This window comes from Diadema antillarum, unplaced genomic scaffold (assembly GCF_040938485.1).
Source record: "Diadema antillarum isolate AM-2024a unplaced genomic scaffold, OU_Dant_1.0 seq00000855_RagTag, whole genome shotgun sequence".
Taxonomy (NCBI): Eukaryota; Metazoa; Echinodermata; class Echinoidea; order Diadematoida; family Diadematidae; genus Diadema; species Diadema antillarum.
Window position 1 is genome coordinate 1,076,710 of NW_027271726.1, and position 23,896 is coordinate 1,100,605.

The 23,896-nt window shown below is 39.2% G+C and overlaps 2 protein-coding genes across 2 annotated transcripts; one reads left to right on the forward strand and one right to left on the reverse strand.

Annotated features, from left to right (window-relative positions):
* Positions 1-217: 217 nt before the first annotated feature.
* On the reverse strand, positions 218-11,480 carry LOC139740500 (src kinase-associated phosphoprotein 2-like). The gene is made up of 7 exons (XM_071651092.1): positions 11,384-11,480; positions 8,045-8,182; positions 7,119-7,316; positions 4,958-5,038; positions 3,582-3,793; positions 2,157-2,235; positions 218-1,186 (listed from the first exon to the last, which is right to left on the reverse strand). Exons 1-7 carry the CDS (start codon positions 11,433-11,435, stop codon positions 477-479), a joined length of 1,470 nt encoding a protein of 489 aa, XP_071507193.1. The 5' UTR covers positions 11,436-11,480; the 3' UTR covers positions 218-476.
* Positions 11,481-15,957: 4,477 nt separating this feature from the next.
* On the forward strand, positions 15,958-23,128 carry LOC139740501 (creatine kinase U-type, mitochondrial-like). The gene is made up of 7 exons (XM_071651094.1): positions 15,958-16,350; positions 17,523-17,738; positions 18,273-18,457; positions 19,092-19,215; positions 19,604-19,738; positions 20,059-20,187; positions 22,854-23,128. Exons 1-7 carry the CDS (start codon positions 15,958-15,960, stop codon positions 22,953-22,955), a joined length of 1,284 nt encoding a protein of 427 aa, XP_071507195.1. The 3' UTR covers positions 22,956-23,128.
* The last annotated feature ends 768 nt before the right edge of the window (positions 23,129-23,896 follow it).

Here is a 23,896-nt window from a genome sequence, read left to right on the forward strand (position 1 = left end):
TTGTATTGATATTACAAACTATCATATATGATGCGCAATCTTCGGAGGGCCTTTGTGTATCAAATGTTTACTGCCGTTGGCAGAGATTTTATCAAGATAATCACGTACAATGAGCCTCATTAAAATACAGAAATAAGGAACTCAGACACTTTGCATCAACTAAAATTTCATGATGACAACTATGATCAAGAGTGACAGAACAATATTGAAAAATGCTAGAAATTACTGCACAGAGTCTCTTAACCAGTCTAAAATGGTAGATCACATACAAGTAATACAAGATGAGAGGAAAATATCTGCACCATTTACTTTATATTCCATAGAATTTCAGTTTTGTTTTGTTTTTGTTTTTTTGCAAGTAGTTCTTTGAAAGGCAGGCTTGAATGACAGTTTCACAGATAATACCACTTACCATAACATGAGTTGATTCTTGCGCCTTGAGTAAATAGCACCAAAAATCTAACAACAACAAAGGACTAGAGCAAATAGGCTTGCATGAGATAGTCTTTGGGAACCAGACCCACTTTGCTGTTTTTTTCTCCCACCCACCAATTGAATGAGTCATACTCTCGGCTTAGGATGTGCACGAGATCCCCACGCTTGAAGGACAACTCGTCATCATCATCTGCATTGCAGTCCCACATGCCCAAGTAGATGTTCTCGTAATCTTCTTCCCAAAGCTCTGGTTTGGAGGGAACGAGAGGCACCGCCGGTTCCTGGGATGCGGGAGAAGGGACCTTTGGCAGAGCCGGAGACTTGTCGTCACCTCTCCGTGCAGGTAGGGTTGGTTTGTCTTCCTCAGACTGCTTGGTTGGGGGCTCGGGTTTAGGGCGATCAGACGTCGGTATCGCCGGGAGCTTGAACTTGGGTTGCGTCGGTTGGGGCTGTGGAATCTGTGGGAGGCCACCTTGCCTGGCAGGAGGCAGCTGAGGGCCCTCTGAATCCTTGCCGGCAACATCCTCGTACACTTCTTCCGTTTCGATGATCTCCGTGTCGTCGTAGATGAGTGACGTCGTCTCGGTGGGCTGCACGACAGCCTCGGGAGCTTTTCCAACCTTTGATCTCTGGTAGGTATCGACATCCTCGTAAGTATCCCCAAAGTCTTCTGGTATTTCGTCCTTGCTGCTAAACTCCTTCAGCGGAGAATTGTTGGATGGATCTGGAGCGGTGGACTTCATTGATGCTTCTATGATAACAAACGGAAAAATTGTGCATGAATACATTAATTTTAGAAAGACAGATAAACATGTAAATAGATTTGCTTGTTGATAGATAGATGGATAGATATAGATTGATGGAGAGATAAATCAAAAGAGATTGATAGATAAATGGACTGATTGATGAATAGAGATTGATTGATTGATACGGTAGATAGATCAATTGACTGATTGACTGACACAAAGATAGATTGACTGATTGATTAATGGATGAATGGATGAATGGCTACTGAGACAAACAGATGCTAAGCTTAAAACAGTCTGATTATCAAATTGACGAACTTTCTTACAAACTAGTATCTTGCAAACTAGTACAAACAGCCATTTTCAGACTTCATCAATGCATTTTCTGTTTAACCCGTTGAGGACAAGTCCCAAGTATACTCGGGCAAGCGTCTCTGGGAAATGCGTGTTGTAGCAAAATCAAACCATCCTCGACAGGTTAATGGAATGTAAAGACAGGTCTGTAATCTCTTGGGATGGATTTGCATCAATACCATTCATGTCTATTAAAAGAAAATAAACTTTATTAATGCTAAAACCACAGTTAAACATGAGTGATCAAAACCTATTTCATAAACTTATATTTGACTTTTCTGTCTGCACTTCATTGGTAAACATATGATGATGTCTTCTTTGGACAATGAGAAGTGAAAAAAGTGCTGAGTACAAGGATATTTTCTTGCTCATTTCCCTACCATGGACATGGCTTGGAGGTTTGTCAAAGAATAATTCTTTGCAACTGATTTTGAAGAATAATTCCTGTGGCCGACAATACTACCCCGTCACAAATTGTGATGTTTGCAGAATTGCACAGGAAACAGACTATCTATGATGGGATGATGCCAGAGGCTTGCATGGCAAAACCCTGTAGTCCCACATGAAGCAATATGCGTTCACCAATAGGAGACAATTCCTCTTAGAAGTCACTTCACAAACCTATTGCAGGAAGCACTTTGCTGGCAATAGCGATGGCATCAATCCAAGCTTTCATCTCTTCGGTACTCTGCGCAATGAACTGGGAAATGAAGAGGGAAAATAAACAGTGTCATCAACATATCATGTTTACATGAGACTTAATCCTTTGTACCTGCTGATTTCTTACATTGTGAAACCCCACTCAATTCTGGAAACAACAACTGACACACTATTTTGCATGGGCTTAAACAAGCTGCTCCAGCATTCATAGAGAGTAACTTGCGGAGAAGGGTTATATCGTACAGACGACATCATGAAACACATGCAGTCATATGAACGGTGAGTCTGTGAACGGTTCCCGAGTCTCAAAGCATTAATCAGCAATGATTTCATGTATTGCTGCGATTCTCAAGAAAATGCCACATTCTTGATAGTTTCACTTCTGGATTCTAAAGCAAGTTGAAAATACCAAATGGATGATTGCTGTCTACAGAAGTCTAAACTAAATGAATGTTCTGGAGCCTGCTGTCAAACTGGAAGATGGGATGATGATTTATAGCAAGCAATGTGACTGTCAACCAGGAGATAGCTTGTTTATGGTTGAAATTATTCTGTCACAATTTTAGAATGAGATATCAAACCTACCTCATGACAAAATATTTTCATTTTGCTGTCAGTTTGTGTCTCAATTTTTGTTAAGTGCGTATGTTTGCGATGCATTCCCACCCTAAAATGCACGTTTGGTATGCAGCACACATTTTAATTTCAGTGTCTCACAAAGAGACAATGCATGTCATATAATTTTGCTGTCTTTTCTCAACAGATATAATGTCGTGTATGTTTCCTTTGTTGGCTAAACTTTTTAATTCAAATGTCACTTCGATAATGTCTCAATGCCGCTTTGACATAGAAAAATGAAGTGAAAACACAGTGGCAAATTCTGAAATTGACAACGTCATCTTGTTTCCACAGAAATACACCAATTTACCACATTGGTGTGACCAGAGTATCAGTACAGAATATGAATCCAGTTAATCACATGCTGCAGCACTTCAATAAAATCATCTCCGTATGAGTCTTGCGGAAACTCTCCTTTCAATGTTTTTTATCTCAAAGGTCTCTGTCGCAGAGTAGAGAAAAAGAAGTTCATTAAAACCCAGAGTTCACAAAATCAGCAGTCAGTGTCATAGTGTCCAACAACCGTGCATGCGTTCATCAAGAACTAACAGTGACCGAAGATACTGCTTTCTTCATGTAAGTCAGTGCAGCGTACATGCAAGTCAACACATTTTCGCCTGTCCCATGGATGCCCACGAATATGGGGTTTATTTGTAAGTGTATTATGTATAATCATCTACATATCCTTTGTGGAAGGAGCGAAAATGAATGAGGTTCATAAGAATTCCAGTGAATCAAATTCAAATGAGTATAAAATGTGCTTCACACCTGGAAGGACCTCTTGGCTGGACACACGACTTCAAACAGGAAGTCGCGTTTCTTGTGCTTCTTGTCGAAATCCGGGTTGGGCCTGGCCTCGTAGCCGTTCAGCACGATGACGTTCTTCTGCTGCTTGTCGTTGCGATTCTTGAAGTAGTAGAAGATGTTCTCCTTGATGACACAGTAACGGCGCTGCCACTGCTGCAGCCCTATTTGTCCCTCTGGTAGCAAAAAGAAAAAATATACACATAAAAGCAAGGGCAAAGTCAGTCATGAAAATAGTGTACCTAGGGCTGCACACTAACCCATTTCTCTACTGGTCCGATCTGTCTGTTGGACCAGTAGGTACAGAGTTTTTCTTTTTTTTTTACTGGTCTATTCCTGAAAAAGTTACTGGTCCGACAGTGATTTTTACTGGTCAGGGACCGTCGGACCGGTGCCAGTGTGCAGCATTGGTGTACCAACCCCTTATGCCTAAGTGAAATTAATGATAAAATCAGAAATTACATTCATGTTATGTAATTGTAATGCCGTTACATTAACACTGATTTACATATGAAAGCAAAACAATATTCCATGCTCTATGAAGTTCACACTAAAAGAGTAAAATGAAATAAAAACACAATGTACACGAGTAAATGAATGGCATGGCACACACGGAATAAGAAAGTCACATAATTTTGAAAGTGACGATGGCCATGACCACGATTGCAAAAAAGACATGGTGATGATGTCATCTCCCAAGCCATCTCCCATTGGGCGATTGTTGCTTGGTTGTCACCACTGAAGTTGCAACTATTGAACCAGTATAAACTTGCAGCTGTTGCCTGTGCACCATGCAACCAGGATCGGGTGTGCTTGCACACTGCAGTAACTTACGCACGTTATGAAAGGCATGATTTCCATTTGCAGATGAAACAAAAACCCAGAATTAGTGCTTCAAAATAGTTCTCAAATGTGAGTGAAGGATAGAAGTAACCAATGTAAAAATTTGAACCACTATGATCGATGTTAAGTATTGTTTCAAAAATGTGAACAACAGTTATAATAAAAATGTTTCCAAACTAAACTGTCTACAGTTATGGTTTGATGAGAAAAATAGTGATATTTCCTTATATTTTAGGCTTTATTGCAAAACTTTTATATAGTAGGATGTTTTGTGATACAACTGACCTACACATAACATCAAAAGTGATATCTTAAACATGTTTTAAATTGCTACTCCCAAAGGTAAACAGGACCTTTAATGTAGGATTGATTCATTCCAACCACTATGTACTCATTGTTTATCAGTGTGTATCATTTCTTTAAACACATTTCTGGGATTAGTAAGGAAAAAGTTGAATCAAATTATTCAAGCAATCTCTTTTCAATAAAGCATTCACCTTTTCTCCTCTTCTCCAAGAAGCCCTCCATGGTTGGTTTGAGTAAGTCAGTAGCAGCGATTGGCCCAATTTTCATGTCACCTACAGTGGCAGGAGAGAGAAACAAACAAACAAACAGAGCACAGTTAGATGCCAAACTTCAAACACTCAGTACAAATTGACAAATAAAACAAGCTGAAAGATTGTAGGAATTACCAAGTTTTGGCTTCTTGGGGGGATAAATTTCATCATATACTTGTACACAGTTTTGAAAAAGTACAGTTTAAAATCCATCTAACAGATTTAAAATGCATTGCTTAATCCACCCACTACATCAGTATCTCATCACAACTGATACTCATGTTCCTTCTTTCCTGGCTTCAAATTATCATTTTCAGTAAAAGCTACTACCAAACATGGTATGAGCAGGCTACAACAACACTGAAGCTGTCAATACACGCTTTTTAAAGGGGAAATCTAGTCCAAATATAAGTTAGTCTGATAAGAAAGAATAAAATACTACCAGATCAACAATAAAATTTGATCAAAATTGCATGAAAAATAAGGAAGATTTTGAAGTTTCACTAATTTTTGAGGTAACAGTTCTTGAAGGGTCAATATGACTATGCAAAGGGAAAAGTGAGCATGTCATCCCCTCACATCTTGCCATATAGTTTGTACATACAATTTTGAAATTTCCAGTTTTTCATTCAAACGCAACTATGCTCGAGGGTCAAATCCTGATATATCTAACTAATCATTATTCTAAAGTTATTCAACAAGGAATAACATCATGTTTCAGACTTTAATGACAGAAACATTGAATTTTCATCATTTTTTGTACACAATCAATGGAAAATTGTGAGGTTATGACATGTCAGCTCACTCACTTGCATATTCATATCCACTGTACAAGAATTGTTTAGCAGAAATTAGCAAAACTTCAAAATTTCATAACTTCCTTATTCTTCGACAGATTACAGTCAAATTTTTACCGTTGAACTCATAAGATTTTACTCTTTCTTATCAGACTAACTTATTTTTAGACTGGATTTGCCCTTTAATACAAGCTAGCCCTCATGCAATCTCTGTACACTAATGATTGAGAAACAGGAAGTGCAGAATTATGATTATGATTACTGGTAAACTTCCTCTTTCAGCCTGGCTGCATTCATGTTGCTTTTAGTTCTGATACAAAAAGTCTTGCCAATTCAATATGTGGACTGCCCAGCTCAAAACCCACAAAGAGCCACAGATTAGGATTATCTGTAATGGACCGAAATACTCATTTGGGTTGACCGTCTCAAATTTTTCAAGTTTGTCTTTATACCTTGGAGACTAATCTCTTCTCTAATTACTGCCAAAATTTAGTGGCTGAAAATGAAACCCAAATCAAAATATGATTAGTAGTTTATGTAGACTATATTCTTTTGGACAAGCGTTACATTCACCACAATTTTCATTGATACTTCTGCACAGTATGCCTGAGTGAACCTAATATTCAAAATCCTCTTTTCTCTCTTTTCTATGAAACTGCACATCCCAACTCTCTCTTATCTAAATTCCTTTTTTGAGTAAGTTAGGATGGTCTAATTCTAATAAGTTATATCTAGTCAATTTAAAGCCTAGAGCTTACTCTTTTTAACTATATGTAGAAAAGTGAAAATTTATTTTCGCCTACTTCTTGTGGATTTTGAGCCAGGCAGTCATGCATGGCTGTTATTCAAAAGGGAGTGTATTGTCTGTTTTCTTTAAAGGGACTGTGCAGCACTGTTTGAAGTGAGGATTCAGGTTTATAACATTTTTTGGTGAGATAATGAGAAACCTCTTATGAAAAATGAAAGAGCACGTAGTTTCAAGGAGGAGTCAACATTTATTTGATGAAAATTGGCCTTGAAATGGCTGAGATATCAAAAAAAAAGTGATTCTAATAAAACTGACAGGCCACTACTTTTATTATGATCTCTTCGTTTTTCCTTGTTTTTAGATATCTCAGTTATTTCAAAACCAATTTTCATCAAATAAACGTTTGATTCCCCTAGAATTGTATGCTCTGTAACATTTTCATAGAGTGGTTTCTAAATATCTCGCAAAACGTTACAAGCTGAATCCTCATCTCAACCAGCATTGTACAGTCCCTAGCCTTGGCATTACGCAATTCCTCACAATCCCAAAGTCCTACCATAGGGCTCTCCATTCTCATCCCTCTCAGAGGCCTCTGGCGGTTCCGGCTCCTCCAAGGTATCGTGGTCAGAGCCCTGGGAGAGGGCGTTCTTGTTGGGCGAGTCTGGGGCGGTGGCCACGGTGTCCTCGTATAACTCGCCATCGTCTTCCTCAATGGGGGCAACGGGGGACTCCACCTCAACATCAGCATACTCCTCTACCAGGATAAAGAAGAAGAAGAAAAAAAGAGAAATTAAGTGTTTCAAGAGCGTGCACACCCCTTCCTGAAAAATGCTGTTGAAAGCAAAAAGAACAAAACAGCAACAAGCAAACTATAGACTGAATGAAAATTACAACAACAAATGAAATAAAATTAATGATAACAAATGGTTATAAAGTTAGGCCTGTTCGAACAACAAGAAACCCACCAACCTGATATCTTCTGTAAGTTCGTTCATCTTGAGAGAAAAAAAAATTCATGGGCTGTGTAGAGTCTAGAAAAAAGACTAACAAACTATGCACACACACACACACAAACATACACATGAATACAAGCTACATTCACTGTTAACTATGAAACCTTATGCAGGGCTGCACACTAACAATTTTTTTTACTGGTCCGACCTTTCTGTCGGACCAGTAGGTACCCAGTACCCAGTACCCAATTTTTCCATGTTTTACTGGTTCATTCCTGGAAAAGTCACTGGTCTGACAGTGATTTTTACTGGTCAGGGACCGTCGGACCAGGGCCAGTGTGCAGCCTTGCCTTATGAGACAAGTAAAGTCTTTTGAACTGCATATTACTACTGACTTGAACTGAATCAATCAGTCGCATGACGTATGTCTTGAATTGATCTGATTACACTGTGACTGTTCTGTGATTGGCCCAAATGGAGGTCTGATGTTACAGGCAGTCTAGACCCGACTCTGCGAGTTTGGAGGTACCTTGTTCATCCTTGGGGAGGACTTTGTCCACCTTGTTGATGAGGGACGCTACCTGTTTGGAGAGCTCCTCCCTCTTCATCCCAACCTCCTTCTTCAGTTTCTCTTTCTTGAGGGTGGTGGACAGGTAGAACTCCACATCTGTTCAAAGTTAGAGAAGGAATCACAGAGAACTGAAGAGAAATTGTAAAGTTTGGTGTTGATGCAAATACTGCACTACCACTTAAAAAGAAATTTTACCTGATATTACCTTGCTGTGTAGGAAAACAGAAAAATCAGTGGAGTAAATTAGTGAAAATTTGGGTAAAAAGCTTGGACATACAAAAAAAAAGTTAAGAAGCGTGCTGTAATAGTTTAGAAGGTGACGCAAAGTGGAAAATCTATGCAAGGTGGGTGTTAACCTGCTCTTCACCAATTTGCTCTATACCCAAAATTTAACTATGAAGTACCATAATTTCAATTTTTGTAAATTATTTGAGTACAGACACAACTTATTAGAACTGAGGACACAAAGACATACTACTCTCATTACATAACCAAGATCTTTGGAGGATCTCACAAATCGAGTTCAAGTTCAAGTTTTTTTCATAAAACAACACACTATGGAAAATAAGAAAAAAGAACACTGTGCTACACTGTCAACCACAAAGAAAGAAAGAAACAAACAAACAAACAAACAAACAAACAAAACATGTAAGAGGGAGAGAGAACATTCTAAAAGTCAATGCACAATGTATGGTACTCAACAAAAAAGGCTAGGCCTAATTGCCTTTAAAGCTGATGTGCCTCGATGAACTCTGACATGAACATTTTGTCATAAATGGTACTTCTCGGATGGAATTGAATATCACAGTTTTCAAAACAGCTTTTTTTTTCTTTTTTGACACATGATGTTCCATGGCATGATAAACTGTACAGATCAATTCAACTCTGAAGGCATGGCTTCAGGGTGAGAAATATGGGCAATAAAACTATTCCTCGCGTACAGAATGCATAGGAGTTAACTGCTTTGGTCATTGAGCATATAATACATGTATATGATCATGCTAACATAACAGCCAGGAAGCGTCTAATCTAACTCGTTAATACAAGTGACAGGGAGTATTTCAATATATGCCTGGGGCCCCTTTGCCTGTACGTCAGTTTAATGACTGCCTGTTCTACAGGATACCATGTCAGTCTTCAAGAATTAAAGACTGCTGACTGATTACAAGTATTGATATTCAGAGTCATGGCAAAATGGAAATAGATTTAGGGAAATTATATGACATCAACAAAATTGTACCGCGAACTTTAAGGATTTCTTAATCCTGTAACAAATTATTCATTTTCAAGGTTATGGTAATGAGGAGGTAGTGAAAATATATTGTGCACTGTCAACATTAAAACATCAGATTTAAAAATGTTACAGGATAGACTATAAATATTACATGAGAATGTAGTCATTTGTAATTTTGCTCGTAATTCCAATTATCTGTCATTGCATAACCCATGTAGGTAGGCCTATAGCTGAATTGCTTAGGAGACTGGATAATATGTAAAGTAGATAGAATAAATTAGATACATTTTTACCTTTCTCTGCTGTAACCAATGGCATGTTAAGTGCTTTTTTCAAGGTCTCTCATAATCCAGACCAGATCGATGGTTCTCAGACAACTTATGAACACATTTTCTCTTCATTATACTCAATGTGGACTGCATATTAAAGTTATTTTCTGTGCATCATACCATGTGCAGATGTATCCTCCTCAAAGTGGTCCTAACACAATCCTGGAGGATAAAACCAGTACATTATCCCTATTGTCCCAATAATGCCAGAGTACAAGATACACGTAGGAACTTCTCATTGTATCCTACAGTGTATAAAGTCTGATAAATTCAACAACCTTTGAGTTCTAAACCAACAATATACGGTAATGTTCTTTAGTTTCTTTTGTATGTCACATGAAATAAAGTCAAGTATAGAATGACTATATACATTAGAAGCAGCAACATTACAGCATCCATTTCTTCCTTTCTTTTTTTTTTCAGATCCCTCTTCATTAAATTCTCAACCAAAGCCTTCCTGCTGATCCTAGGATATCTGGATGAACTAACAAATTTCCTTGGTGCTACAGGAAATTGAGAATGTAAAATGTTTGCCTGGAAAGTTCTCTAGTCTGGGGGAATCATTTTATTTCCTTGTCATCACAAAACTGTTGGCAGATTTAAGAGATTTATAAGCCCTCATGTGTGGACATGACCCGATATCCCAGGGGCGGATCCAGGAATTCGTTTACAAAATTAAAGGGGGAGGCGCACGCACGATTGAATTACGATTCAAATCACCCCTCCACAATTCCAGTTTGCATTCATATGACAAGAATGCTTGACTTGAAACACCCATAGTGATGCGTCATTTATACGATTGTGTCCTCGGTGCATGGATGAAAACAATTAAGGCGCATGGCACATAGCAAATCCTGCCCTCCCCTCACATTAGCCATCTAAATGTACATCTACAATGTACAGACATATCAATGCACATGCATACACACACACAAACACACACAGCCTGATAAAGTTCTACTACATATTGACAGAATATCACATATTTACAATATGACATCTACAGTGCATAAATATGGAAAAAATAGGTAATCCAACTTTGGAGGGCTACTAACATCATAATTGTCAGCTACGGAGAGTGCAATATTGGTTGTGAGGAAAGGTGAACTCTTCCACTTTCCATTGATTACCTAATTATGTTGACAAATGTCATGCATGACTGAGCGCATGAACTTTAAAGACAGCAATGACAAATTGAACTTTTTCCCATCCAAGTTTTGAGGGTTATTGTGAAGGAACAGGAACAATGCATGAGAGTGACAACGTTAAATCAACAGTGCAAGTGATAACTTAAATCCCTAACAATGGTAAAGCTGACACTATTGTATGAATAAATTGAGTTTGGTTGGGGGTCCACACAGTCATACATAATTGCATACAGACCATTTACCGAAACTCTCTGGAGTCTCTAGACCCTGTTGTGCAATGGAAATTGTATCATCAGTGCTTGTTGAATAGCTTGACACAACTGGAAAGCTAGATGACAGGTATGCAGTGCACACGAACGAAATTAACAGACCATTCAACTACTTCCTAATTAAAAGGACTCCGATAGATCGACTCTACCTCGTATGAATTTGTTACATCACAACACACAACTTCAGCACGCACGACAACCGGGTACCCTACACTACAAGAAGTTCAGTTAGAAGTTGTGGCCCCATATACTCTAACGTTAGTCTAGTCGTACTCGTGTTTTTGTCAAAGACAAAATGTTTTCACGTTAGTTTTTACCTTTTAAAAGATGCTGGATCTCTTCAAGAAGAAAGTCTCTGGTGTCTGCCATTCCTGCGCCGGAGTGACACTTCGAAGACACAACTTACAAATTTGCTTGTATCCCGTATTCGGGTACAGTATAACTCGGCTCCATATAAGCTGAACACTGCTGTCCCGTATAAACTTCCCTGTGCAGCTGTAGTGATCACATCTCTTCTGTTTTCTTGTTATGCGCATAATGTAGCAGTGAAGCGAACACGGCGCGTTTACTTCCTGGTTCTTTTTCCGTGCCACCAGTGAGGGGCTGTCCCTTCCCACCACCTCCTGCTAGCTCCCAGTGTGCTTGAACACAACGCACAGATACGTAGAGTTCCATTGAACGGAACCAAGAGGTGTTACTGTACCTAAAGGAAGAGCTAAAATAGGTACTCTTTTTTTCTGACGGAATATTATAAATCACTTGTTGGACAGAGGAGAGCTCATAAAATGGAACAAAGAAAAATATCTAATTAGGCCTACTGCGACTGACTGCCAAATTGCCCTTCTCTGAGGTATAAGTTTAATCAATTTGAATGTAATTGATGATGATAATGAAACTAATGATAGCAAGTCAATAATGATACCATGAGAGTGTCAAGTGCTTGCTTCGATCTATATTAGGTACTCTTTCAGTGATATATCAACAACTGTAATATTATACTATAAAATGGATGACACAAATAGTATAATAAAATAACCATGATGATGATGATCCATAACTAATAATAATAATAATGATAACAATAAGAACAGTGACGTATCTAGGGGGGGGGAAGGGGGGCACGTGCCCCGGGCGCCACTCCTTGGGGGCGCAAAAACGAAAAAAAAAAGAAAAGAGGAAGAGGAAGAAAAAAGAAGAAAAAAACGAAGAAGAAGAAAAAAAGAAAAGAAAAAAAAAGAAAAAAACTCACGGGGGGGGGGGGAGGGAGAATGGTGGGGGCAGAAAACCAAATCAAACAAGATAAAAACAAAACATGATGATGACACGGACATAATGACAATGTTTATTGTGTTCACACAAGAATTCCATGTTCTGTCAGCTGAAATACAAACATTTTGGGCTCGCTCGCTGCGCTCGCTCGCCAAACTTTATATAAAAAAGAAGGTAAGAACAAAACGTGATGATGACGCGGTAAAATGACAATGTCAATTATGTTCACGCGTCATTTTATATCTTGCAGGCAAGTATTATGTTTCACGGAGCAGCGGCTGCAATTTCTTTCGTTTTGAAGCTATTGCCAATTGGATCAAAAGAAGGCGCCAACGGTTTCGAACATACGGGGGGGGGCAGAAAAAATCAAGCAAGATAAGAACAAAACGTAATGATGACGCGGAAATATACAAATTTCGGCTCACTCGCTCGTACAATTTAGAGTATTTTTTTTTTGGCATAAATTGTTATCTATAAGGCCGTCACTATATCTTGATTTTAGAATTGTGAGATTTAATACGCAAAAAAAAATGACAAGAATTACATGTTTTGTAAGATGAAGTACAAAAATTTTCGGCTCGCTCGCTGCGTTCGCTCGCCAAGATTTCTCAAAAAAAAAGAGAAGAAGATGAGAACAAATCGTGATGATGACGCGGAAATATACAAATTTCGGCTCACTCGCGCGCACTTATTTAGAGTATTTTTTTTAAAGTCCTCAGTTTGTTGGTATAAATTTATCTATAAGGCCATCACTATATCTTGATTAGAATTATAAGATTTGATGAGCAAGAAATGACGAGAATTCCATGTTTTGTAAGCTAATAATGAAAACAAACCTATATACGATAAGAAGTCGGACCGTAAATTATCCTCAAGGGTCGTCTTACTAGGCCTATAGGTCTGAGAATTGTGCACGCAGGTAAGCATGGCCGAATCATGATCGAGATCACCACCATAAACTTATCTATTGCGGCCCTTCCTGCACCTGAGATTTAATCGAAATCTGTTTCAATGATATTGCCTATACAACATACAAACATTCAAACGTCCTCGGTGGAAAAATAAAGATACTGGTGTACTGGTACCATTCATTAATCATCATTCTTATTGATATACCATCAAGATATGATACTGCCGTATAATGTGTACTGAAGACTTACACTATTTTGTATAAATAAACGAAATAAAAAGTCGCGCCATAGATACCAATTTCATTTTACATTTTCATGAATATTACACTCTATTTTAACTTGTTACTGACATATTCTTTGTGTAATATCATTCATTTGCCCATGGACAGAGGTAAAAATGAAAATGTTTGTAGTAAATTATCAAGATATATAGGACCTATCTATCTTCTTCATGTCGCTGCCCTAACTGTGACATCATGAATTGCTGTAGTCTTCCTACTTTTTTGTTTTGTTTTGTTTTGTTTTTTGTTTGTCAGCCGATTTTGGGACATAATATTAACTGTCATCCAAAATGTCTTTCTCCTTCATCCTCAAATTGAATAGACGTCCTTGTTCCCATAAACTGATGGGCTCCTCACTTTAAAAAACATATAATACACCTGCCCTGTAAAGTAGCCTTTAACCATGGTTAAGAACGTGGGTTTAGACCAAAGAGATTTTATAAATCTCTTTGGTTCAGACACTGTTAGATGCAATGATGATGACACTGATCGGTAAACGTTGTGTGAGAGTGACCTTTTAGCCAGGGGAAAAAAAGAAACAACAACAAACATTTAAAACCCTCTATTGAAGAAGACATTTCCGGGAAGCGTGTTTTTTTTAGACGGCACAGATTGGGGAAACTAAAAATCTATCGGGGACCCTATCCCTAAACCTAACCCTAATCCTAATCCTAACCCTAACCATCAAACCCTAACCCTAACCCTAACCCTAACCCTAACCCTAACCCCAACCCCAACCCTAACCCTAACCATAACCATAACCAAAAACCCTAACCCAACGTTTTTCCCATAGGTTTAACACACGCCATGCCCCAATCTGTGCCGTCTTAAAAAAACGCTTCCGGGAACACAAGGAGCTGGAATTCCCTGTCTTCGGAAATTGTTGCAGCGCCATCTGTTGGAGCTTTCTGTAATCGACTGGCGGTCAGATAGCAGTGGTTTTGTACACTCACTGTACTGAGTAATTTTCAGTATTTTGTGCTTGCAAATATCTGTAAATAAACTGTATCACATGGTACACTGTGCATAGTACTCAACTGGAAGTAAATAACTGTGATCACACACACAGTTTGCAAGAATTTTCAGCTAATTGAAGGAGGCAGACTTAACCAAAAGAAGAAGAAGAAGAAGAAGAAGGAGAAGGAGGAGGAGGAGAAGAGGAAAAACAAGAAGAACAAGAATGGAATGGGGTTGCGTATAATCTAAACTACAGCAGACTACAGTATAAGTTCTGATTGTCATCCTTCCCGATGCACTTTTTTCTTTCTGTTACTGGTATACTGCCTATGCATAGTGACGTCATTATCAAAGCTTTTTTTTCTTCTGCGCAATAAATGTGACGTCATATAGCAACCCCAGAATTGTCGCGACAGGTGTGCGCGTAGTGGGGGCGCGTCCGCGTACATCACTCTTCATCATCAAACAAATCGGCATCCTTGACCATAGCAACATCAGTCATCTAGAATCCCCAAACACAACAAGACGTCGATTGGTCGGGCTGGACAAGTAGTAAGCAAAGTAAAGAAAAGGTAAGAATTGCCTATTGATATAATATGTGAAGAAACTAGGGTATTAATAAGTGAAGAATTAGAACCATCTGCGGCGTTCTTGTGAGGTCGGCAATTCCTTCATGTGCATAAAATCATTTCGTTTTCCATCATTCTTGAAAACATGCGTTTCATGGGTTCGCTGGCCCGACCCCCCCCCCCCCCATGCTCAAGATTCGTCATTGTTCGTCATCTTGATACCCTCGCATTCTGCTTTTTCCACCCATTGGATGGATTTATTTCATTGTGTTGAATATAATTATATTATCCGTGTAGGGCTCAATTTATGCAGTTAGTTAGGACCTAGATACTCAAGGATCGAATGGGGGCACATCTTTTAAAATTTAATGCTATAATACGATCTAAAACACACTGAAAAGAAAAAGAGAATGTCCAATCACGGTGACGCGATATTTTGTTTTACTTCAAAGTCTAGCGTTAGAAAGGAACATTGTTAATGTTAGTCAGGGTTGTTCGACACGTTGTTCGTTTGTTGTTGCTGCTGCTGCCGTTGTTTGCTTTTTGTATGTTATGGTTTTTTTTTTTTTCACCCTAACTTCATTCAGAATCAAGCAATTATTTGCCGCAAACTCTTCTCCGGTTTTGGCCTAGATTGATATCAATTTAACAAGCTTTTAGTAATCTGTTCAGAATGTATGTATTTTGTGACCCCGACCCCACCCCCGCATTATTATACAACCTATTATTGATCCAGGAGATGGCTCGCTTGAGTCGATGTTCATCCATATCCCTCAATACAGTAGATTCTAACTCTAAGAGATTTTAGGAGGATCGCATGAAACGTAGAGCTAGATCTTGTGTCCTCTCTCGAGTTGCCACTCAGGTATCCTAGGGACAAGTCATCACGGACACACTATCGGAAATGGCCTCTGCAGTTTGGCAGCGACTGGGTCCGCGCGGCGTAGCGGCCATGGCGGCCGCGGCCACTGGAGTGGGCATCGGGCTCACTTGCCTTACATCCCCTCAGCGTCAGACCCAAGCTGCCGCGTGCTGCTCTGTCGAGGCAGACGGTACGCAGAAGCAGAATTTTGGACAGAAGTCCAACTTCCCGCCTTCGGCCAACTACCCTGACCTCTCGAAGCACAACAGTGTGATGTCGTCTCACCTGACACCCGGCATGTACGGCCGCCTGAGCAGACTGAGCACGCCCAACGGCTACACCTTGGACGAATGCATACAAACTGGAGTCGACAACACGGGGCATCCGTTCATCAAGACGGTCGGAATGGTTGCCGGTGACGAAGAATCCTATGAGGTGACGAGAATATTCAGTCTGTTCAGTTATCCTTTTGTCTGACTCAATTTGCTCACTAAATTTTATCCAATGCCTTTTCCAATTAATAGCTAATAGAGAGAATCAGCTAGTCCACTCACGATCCTCATCCCGTTAAAGAAGAGCGTGGGCCAAAGAAGCAGTAGAGTGTTCCTGTCAGATGCTGTTGACAGCAGTTTATGGACAAGTTATACCCGTCCTTTCCAGGATGTTGCAACGTCAGAAAAGTTCGCCTAAAGTTGGCGTCGCTGTCTGCCTCGGCCTCGGCCAGTGTCTTGCAGGGAGGAATTAGGCCTACCTGTTGAAGACTATTAACTTGGCGTTCATGGAGTCTGCATCATGTCAATTTGCGTCACGAAGAGTGTCCTTTTATTGTTGCGTTGTCGTTTTTGTTTTTCCGGGACTCATCGTCAGTTTTTCCTTGTATATACTTGTTTTCAAAGGCCTTCTTGGTTTGTCTTACTTTCTATTTGGTAAATTGTCTGTATGTCTCACTAAAAGAGTATATATAGCATTAAAAGTTAACCAGGGATTCAGTTCTGGACTTGATTATAGAAAGAGCAAAAATGTAATGTTGCAACTGGTTGACAAATTGTCCTACACGCAGACGTAAAAAAAAACACTGAATTAATCAGTGTTTAGTAGTAGCCATGATAAAAGAAATCATGGGCATACATACTCGGGAAGGAAAATTGTTTTTTCCGTATTACGATCATTCATAGATATACAACAGAAATTATTGCGTTTTCTCTAATTCTCTCATTTAACAAAAGAGAATGATCATTTTACCATAAGATGTTGCAGATACTTTGCCCGCGTGTAGCGCAGAAAGTGTACCATTAACATTCATTAACTCGTCGATATAGTCCAGATGTAACCCATGAGGCGCTGCTGATTTTTTTTTTTTTTGATAGAAGTCCGTTGAAAATCCCCTCCATAATTGGAAATTAAAAGTGAAAGATCTCGAAATTAAAAGAATGCAGATTTTGAATTTGGCAATCATGCATGCGAGATTCATGGAAACAACAGTTGGCTATTGAAAATCTATAAATAATACATGTCTTTGATTAAAATTGTCAGGTAGCTCATGTCCATGATGAGGTTCATTCATGTTGGTTATCACAACAATTTCCTTTCCGATTTTCTTTGGGTAGGTGTTCAAGGAACTGTTCGATCCCGTAATCGACGAACGACACAATGGCTACGGCCCCGACGACATCCACCCGACAGACTTGGACGCGTCCAAGATTCGAGGAGGCATGCTCGACTCCAAGTACGTCCTGTCTTCCCGCGTGCGAACCGGGCGAAGCATCCGTGGACTCAGTCTTCCACCGGCCTGTAACCGCGCTGAGAGGCGCATGGTGGAGCAGGTAGGCCTGCGACTTCACTTCTCGTAGGAAAGCGTCGACAATAATAAAAATACAAAGCAATGGATATTTATAACGATAATGTATTGCCACTGATGCAGTACAGTACAGTGCAGTGGAGGACTGTGGTATACATGAATTTATAGTCGTCATGTGGGCCATCACTTTTTTTTCCACATCTGAATGATAGAATGTCTTTGTAAACAGACCTTCCAGCTTTCAATTTCACTTTTTATTTTTTAATGCCGTCCTTGTGTATGAGAGATGCCAAAGTTATTGTAATTATTATAGTTTTCGTTCTAAAATCTTTGTCCTGAGAGTATTCAACGAATACGCATTCACAGACGTTTCACGAGTGTATAAGCCGAGTTATTGCTTTCATTATTACAGACGACACCTCACTGACAAAAGCACCTTCATACGCCATCGCCTTGCTCATTAGTGTTGAATCTAATCAACGCAAGTAAACAAACAAATAGATAAACTAGCCTAAACGAAAAAAAAAACACGATAAATCAAAACGTATTTTACATCCAGGTGGTTGTCGACGCCCTCATGGGACTGAGGGGCGATCTCCGGGGACGCTACTTCGCGCTGGCGAACATGACGGAGGACGAGCAGCAGCAGTTGATCGACGACCACTTCCTCTTCGACAAACCCGTGTCGCCCCTTCTTACCTGTGCCGGAATGGCACGTGACTGGCCCGATGCACGAGGCATCTGGTAAAGAGAAAATCTGTATACTTGAGTGATTTGAGTTAATTTTAGTCCAGTGCGCTTATAGCAATTTTATGTAGGGTGACGATATTAGGGCCCATGACGAGGTGCGGGAACCTCACTATACCAACCTTGTGGGGGTTTTTTTCCCCTCAAATTTCGTGAATGCATTCGTTGGTTCATTCATTATCAGTCTTTCCGTTTATCTATAAAATCATATTAATTAAGTTTTTCTTTTTTAAGTTTCATTCATTTTAAGACAATAATGATAATAATAATAATGTCTTATTTATCCAGGGTAACCTCTTAATCTTGTCACTGCTCTACTAGAGGGCCCTGCCATAATCATTACCCTAGCGTTGCCATAGCTCTCATTTATACACCTGTCACCTGGGTCGAGAGGGACATGGTGGGTAAAAACATCTTGTCCAAAAAAAATATAAGCACTGGGCGGGAATCGAACTCGAGTCCTCCGATTTGGAGTCGGGAGTCTTATCCACTATGTGCCACAAAGCCCCCAGAAAAAGATATCGAGAATTTTTTTATTGCAACAAGTCAGAATGATGATGACGGAGTGAGTTATTAATTATCACGAATGACGTAAATGCACGGTTCATGTCGTTGATTTACGGGTCGAAAGGCACAATGACAACAAGAACTTCCTGGTCTGGATCAACGAGGAGGACCACACCCGCATCATCTCCATGGAGAAGGGCGGAAACATGAGGAGGGTCTTCGAGAGATTCTGCCGAGGCCTCAACCAGGTATGGTTTAGTATCGACTCCAACACCACACCGTATTCTCCCGCATCTCTTGGGATGGCACGCACTACTGGTCCTTGACCTCTTTGATGCCCCTATTATGACGAAGCACAATTCCTACCATAAGATCGTAGTTAATCATCATCATTAGTGTCGTCATTGTGAGCGATCGTACTGGTTTCATTTGTGGTGAAATAGAATGACCTGTTCTTGTTCTGTTTTTTCTTATAATGTACCCGTTAGCCATTACCAAAATTACCTACCACTTACAAAATGAGATGAACACAAAGTTATATAATTTGATACTATGTGCAATGACAGGAAACGCAAGTCTATATTGGAGCCAATCTACCGTGAATCGATTTAACGTTATTCTGTTTGTCTGTATCAGGTTGAAGATCTGATCAAGGCGAAAGGCTGGGAGTTCATGTGGAGCGAACATCTCGGTTACATCCTCACCTGCCCCTCTAACCTCGGCACCGGGCTTCGCGCAGGTGTGCACCTTCGCATCCCTCATCTCTCAAAGGTAGGAGAGCCTACGGCATATCCCTTTCCCTAATCAATACATAAGTATTATCTGTTACCAAAGGATATGAATTATATTTGTGTGTTGTGTTTTTTTTTTCGTGTTTTTTTTTCTTTTCTAAGCAAGCGCATTTTGACAAACGCCTTATTGACACGTATACAGGACAGAGTTTCATGCTTTCTTCGTCATGACTTATGTCGCCTTATGCACCCTGTAAAGGTATCATTTCTGATTACCGTATGACAGCTGAGTTCCCTGCACCAGAATATCTGTTTTTGAAACACAACACCATCTTTTCTTTTGTGGTTGACTAAATACAGGACATCCAGCGTCTCGACACCATTCTGGACAGGCTGAGGCTCCAAAAGCGAGGAACTGGCGGAGTGGACAGCGCCACCGTCGGTGACACCTTCGACATTTCGAACTTGGATCGCCTTGGCCAATCCGAGGTGAGAATACTAGTAACTGCTAGTATGTTTTTCCTGCATAATAACCCACGTAAATAACGCTCATACGGAAAAGGCTTAATCGTTTCAGGTGACATGCGCGAATAAAACAAGCGCGCTATTATACAAATGATGCAAGACGCAAAGATATGTAGGCCTATATATCATACATGTATATAGTCGTATGACGTTACGATATCAAACCATGCACCCTGAAAGTCAGGTACTGTCTACATGACAATTCCTCATAATTGCTTACGTTTTCACAGTGGTTATGCCTTTTTCTTTTTACGGTATTGGGCTGTTAGGTTCTAAAATTCCAGTGTTATTCTGAGGTCTTAATTACCTTCATCCAGTAACAGCGTCACAAAGTGTATTTTCAGTCATACAAACGAAGTGTGATTGTGTGAGGAAATGATGGAGAAATCCCCATAAAGGAAACTTTATCATCAGTTACTCACCTAGCACTGATGATACACACACACATGTCACCACATTCACACATACACACAAACACAATTCGTATGCAGTGATACTCAAATTATCGAAATGTCCATGATACGGCTGGTCCCCGACATCCTGCACTCGTCATCCGACCATGCGAGCACGAAGACGAACGTGAAGAGCGCCCTCTGTTGTGGTTTATAGCACAGGTTTATGTCACACGACTCGTATTAATTAAACAAAAATACAAAGCTTCTACAAAATATACGAAAGATTCAATATATTTCCTGTTTTGCTACCTTTATTTTCATTGTTCATTTCAGTTCTGAAATACAGTATGTAAGGGATTTTTATTTCATTTTCTTATGCTCAAAATCTGCAGACTGCGATTCTATCACACTTAAAAGTATCAATTCATTTTATTATCTTTGGGCTGACTTTGGTGATGATAGAGGTAAAGAGTTCGGGCTGGTCTGCGTTATTGAGAAAATGTAAAAACATAAGATAAGTATCAAGATACTAAAATTAATTCTGAAACAAAATAAGCCATGCCACTCTGTATGGTAGAAATTAATCAGGTAATTAGTTAGCCATGTACAATTCATAATTAGCTGAGCAATTAGAGGGAATCCCTTTGCAGCATACACCCGCGTAGAGTAATTTGCGTGTGTGGTTTTTTTTCTCTTTTTTTGTTTGTTTGTTTGTTTGTTTTTTGTTTTGTTGTTGTTGTTGTTGTTGTTTTTTGGGGAGGGGGGGGGGGCATTTTAGGTTTGTGTTTTGGCGTGGGTTTGGAAAACACGTAAATATTTTTGGTCTTGAAACCATAGACCTTCAACAGACCTCTGAGTGAAATTTGAGCAGAAAACCCTCTATGGGCAAATACATGACACTGACTGTAATGAAGTGAAACTACTTGGTTTACTGGTATGGTAATTAAATTTTGTAGCACAAACGACACTGAATCTTCTGCGTGTTGAAGCATGTTTGATATCATGACATGTAGGTCTATGGAAAATTATTTACAGTTGGGGCACGTAATTAAATCGACAACCAAGCTCTAATCTCAGTGATTTTTTTTTTTTTTTTTTTTTTTATCATGATCTCTTGTTTACGATATAGCGCGAGCCTGAGCGGTTGTGTCCTGTCTGTCTGGAAGCCAACGCTCATATTCTAATGAGAAAAGATGCGGGCATGTATTAATATGCACTTTCATTAAGTGCAGCTTTTTGAGTGTCATTGCCCTGTTCCTTACATTTTTTTTTTTTTTTTTTTTTTATGGCGCCAAAACCGGTAACATACCAGACAGTGTAAAATCATGGCAGTTTTTAAATGTTCAGCGATTGGTAATAAACATACAATGTATACAAACGCGCACATGCATACTCGCATACAACAACGGCTGACGAGGGGAATTTGCGTTTTTCATATTCAACACATGAAGGGGAGCATTATTTTCATCAAGCATTGTGTCAGATTTTTTTTCTGAAATTTTTTAAGCTATCAAAATCCTTGCATCTGGTTGGCTGAGAGCAAATTTGTCAGAAGAAATATCTTACAAAACGCCTGATAAAATGACCCCAGGGTCCCGTCTTATAAAGACTTGTGATTGATTCAAATCAATCACAACTTCACGATTGAATGCAAATCCATCTTATAAAAAAGTTATGATTGAAATTAAGACGGAGAACTGCAATCAATCAATCACAGGTTGCGATTGATTGCAGCTTTCAAGAGATTTGTGACTGATTGATTTCTATCACAAGTTTTATAAGACAGGGCCTAGGGCTTGTTTGGTCACGAACATTCTCAATTAAAATGGTTTGTCGATGGACAATATTGCTTAAAAGGAAAATGTGACCCCCTTGCATGCTTATGATGACGTTTTGAGTTTTGTTTTGATAGAGTGAGGCCAAACGAGGAGATCGTATAGAATGTTCAGTGAAAACGGAAGTACACTGAAAAAGTCATGGCATTATGTAAATCTAACATTTCTTATGTTTACAAGAAACTATTATTTTTGTCGTTATCACATAAAACGCAAATTAGAGAATTTAATGGCCGTCGTCAGCTCATGCCAATGTGCAGAATTGTTCACCGCCGGAGATATTATTCTTTGAATGAAGTGCAGAATAATGAATCACATTTCACTTTGATGTCAACTTGAGGGGAAATGAAAACAAGCATACAAACATAAGACTGATGTCTTCCCACTTTTTCCCTCCAAGGTCCATCTCGTCCAGCGCGTCATTGACGGAGTCGACCTCCTCGTCAAGATGGAGAAGTTGTTGGAAAAGGGTCGGTCCATTGAACACCTCATCCCCAAGTAGATGTCACCACACCATGATAACACATTAAGACAATCATGTAACTGTATTTGCAATTAACTTATATGAACTAACAAAGAATATATATCAAACTTTCGCTAGTAGCGATAGTTATCATTATTTTGTATCATCATGAGTGAAAGGATTCAATGAATGTCGCCATTGTGAATGTAACTCAGCTGTATTTATCTCGTGTCTATACTGAAATATGTCACGTTCTATACTACAGAGCATGAAATAAATTACTATTTAAAGGTGTACTACAACGCACTGCGATTTTTATAGGAGTAAAAATTCTCTTTTTGACAGCAGAAAATTATGACGATGTGATAATAGACGATACTTATTTCTTTTTTTTCCCCCTTTAATTGTGACGATCAGGTAATGAAATATTTATGTATCCAAAGTTGGAAAGTTCGGAGGCGATTATTCTCAGAAATCAATATCTATCTCTGGCCAAGTAACGACCATTGCAACATATTCCTTACTGACCATTTCGCAATTGCGAAGAGAAACATCTTTGACTCAAACTATGCAACTTCGAGCAAGTCAACACTCTTGATTGTTTGTGGTTCTCAATAATATTTGCCAGTTCAAGTCAAACATCGAGATAGCAAATAAAAGTAAATAACTTATACATTTGCGTTGTCATCATTCCTGTATTGACTGTATGTGTGTCGCTTGTCAGTGTGTAGTACAATTTGTACTTCAAAATCAGATTTAGGCAGCTATCATCAGCAGATATAATTAACCCTTTGATGAATAAGATAAACTTTACCACATTACTCATCACAGCCAAAGGATAATCTCATTGTCTTTCAGCAATTACTGAAGGCGTTAGTTTTAATTGTTCCTGTTCTTCCTTTCCCCAAAGAAATGTACATTACATTAATCAATTCATACCAAAACGGTGCTTATTGTGTGTGTGTGTGTGTGTGTGTGTT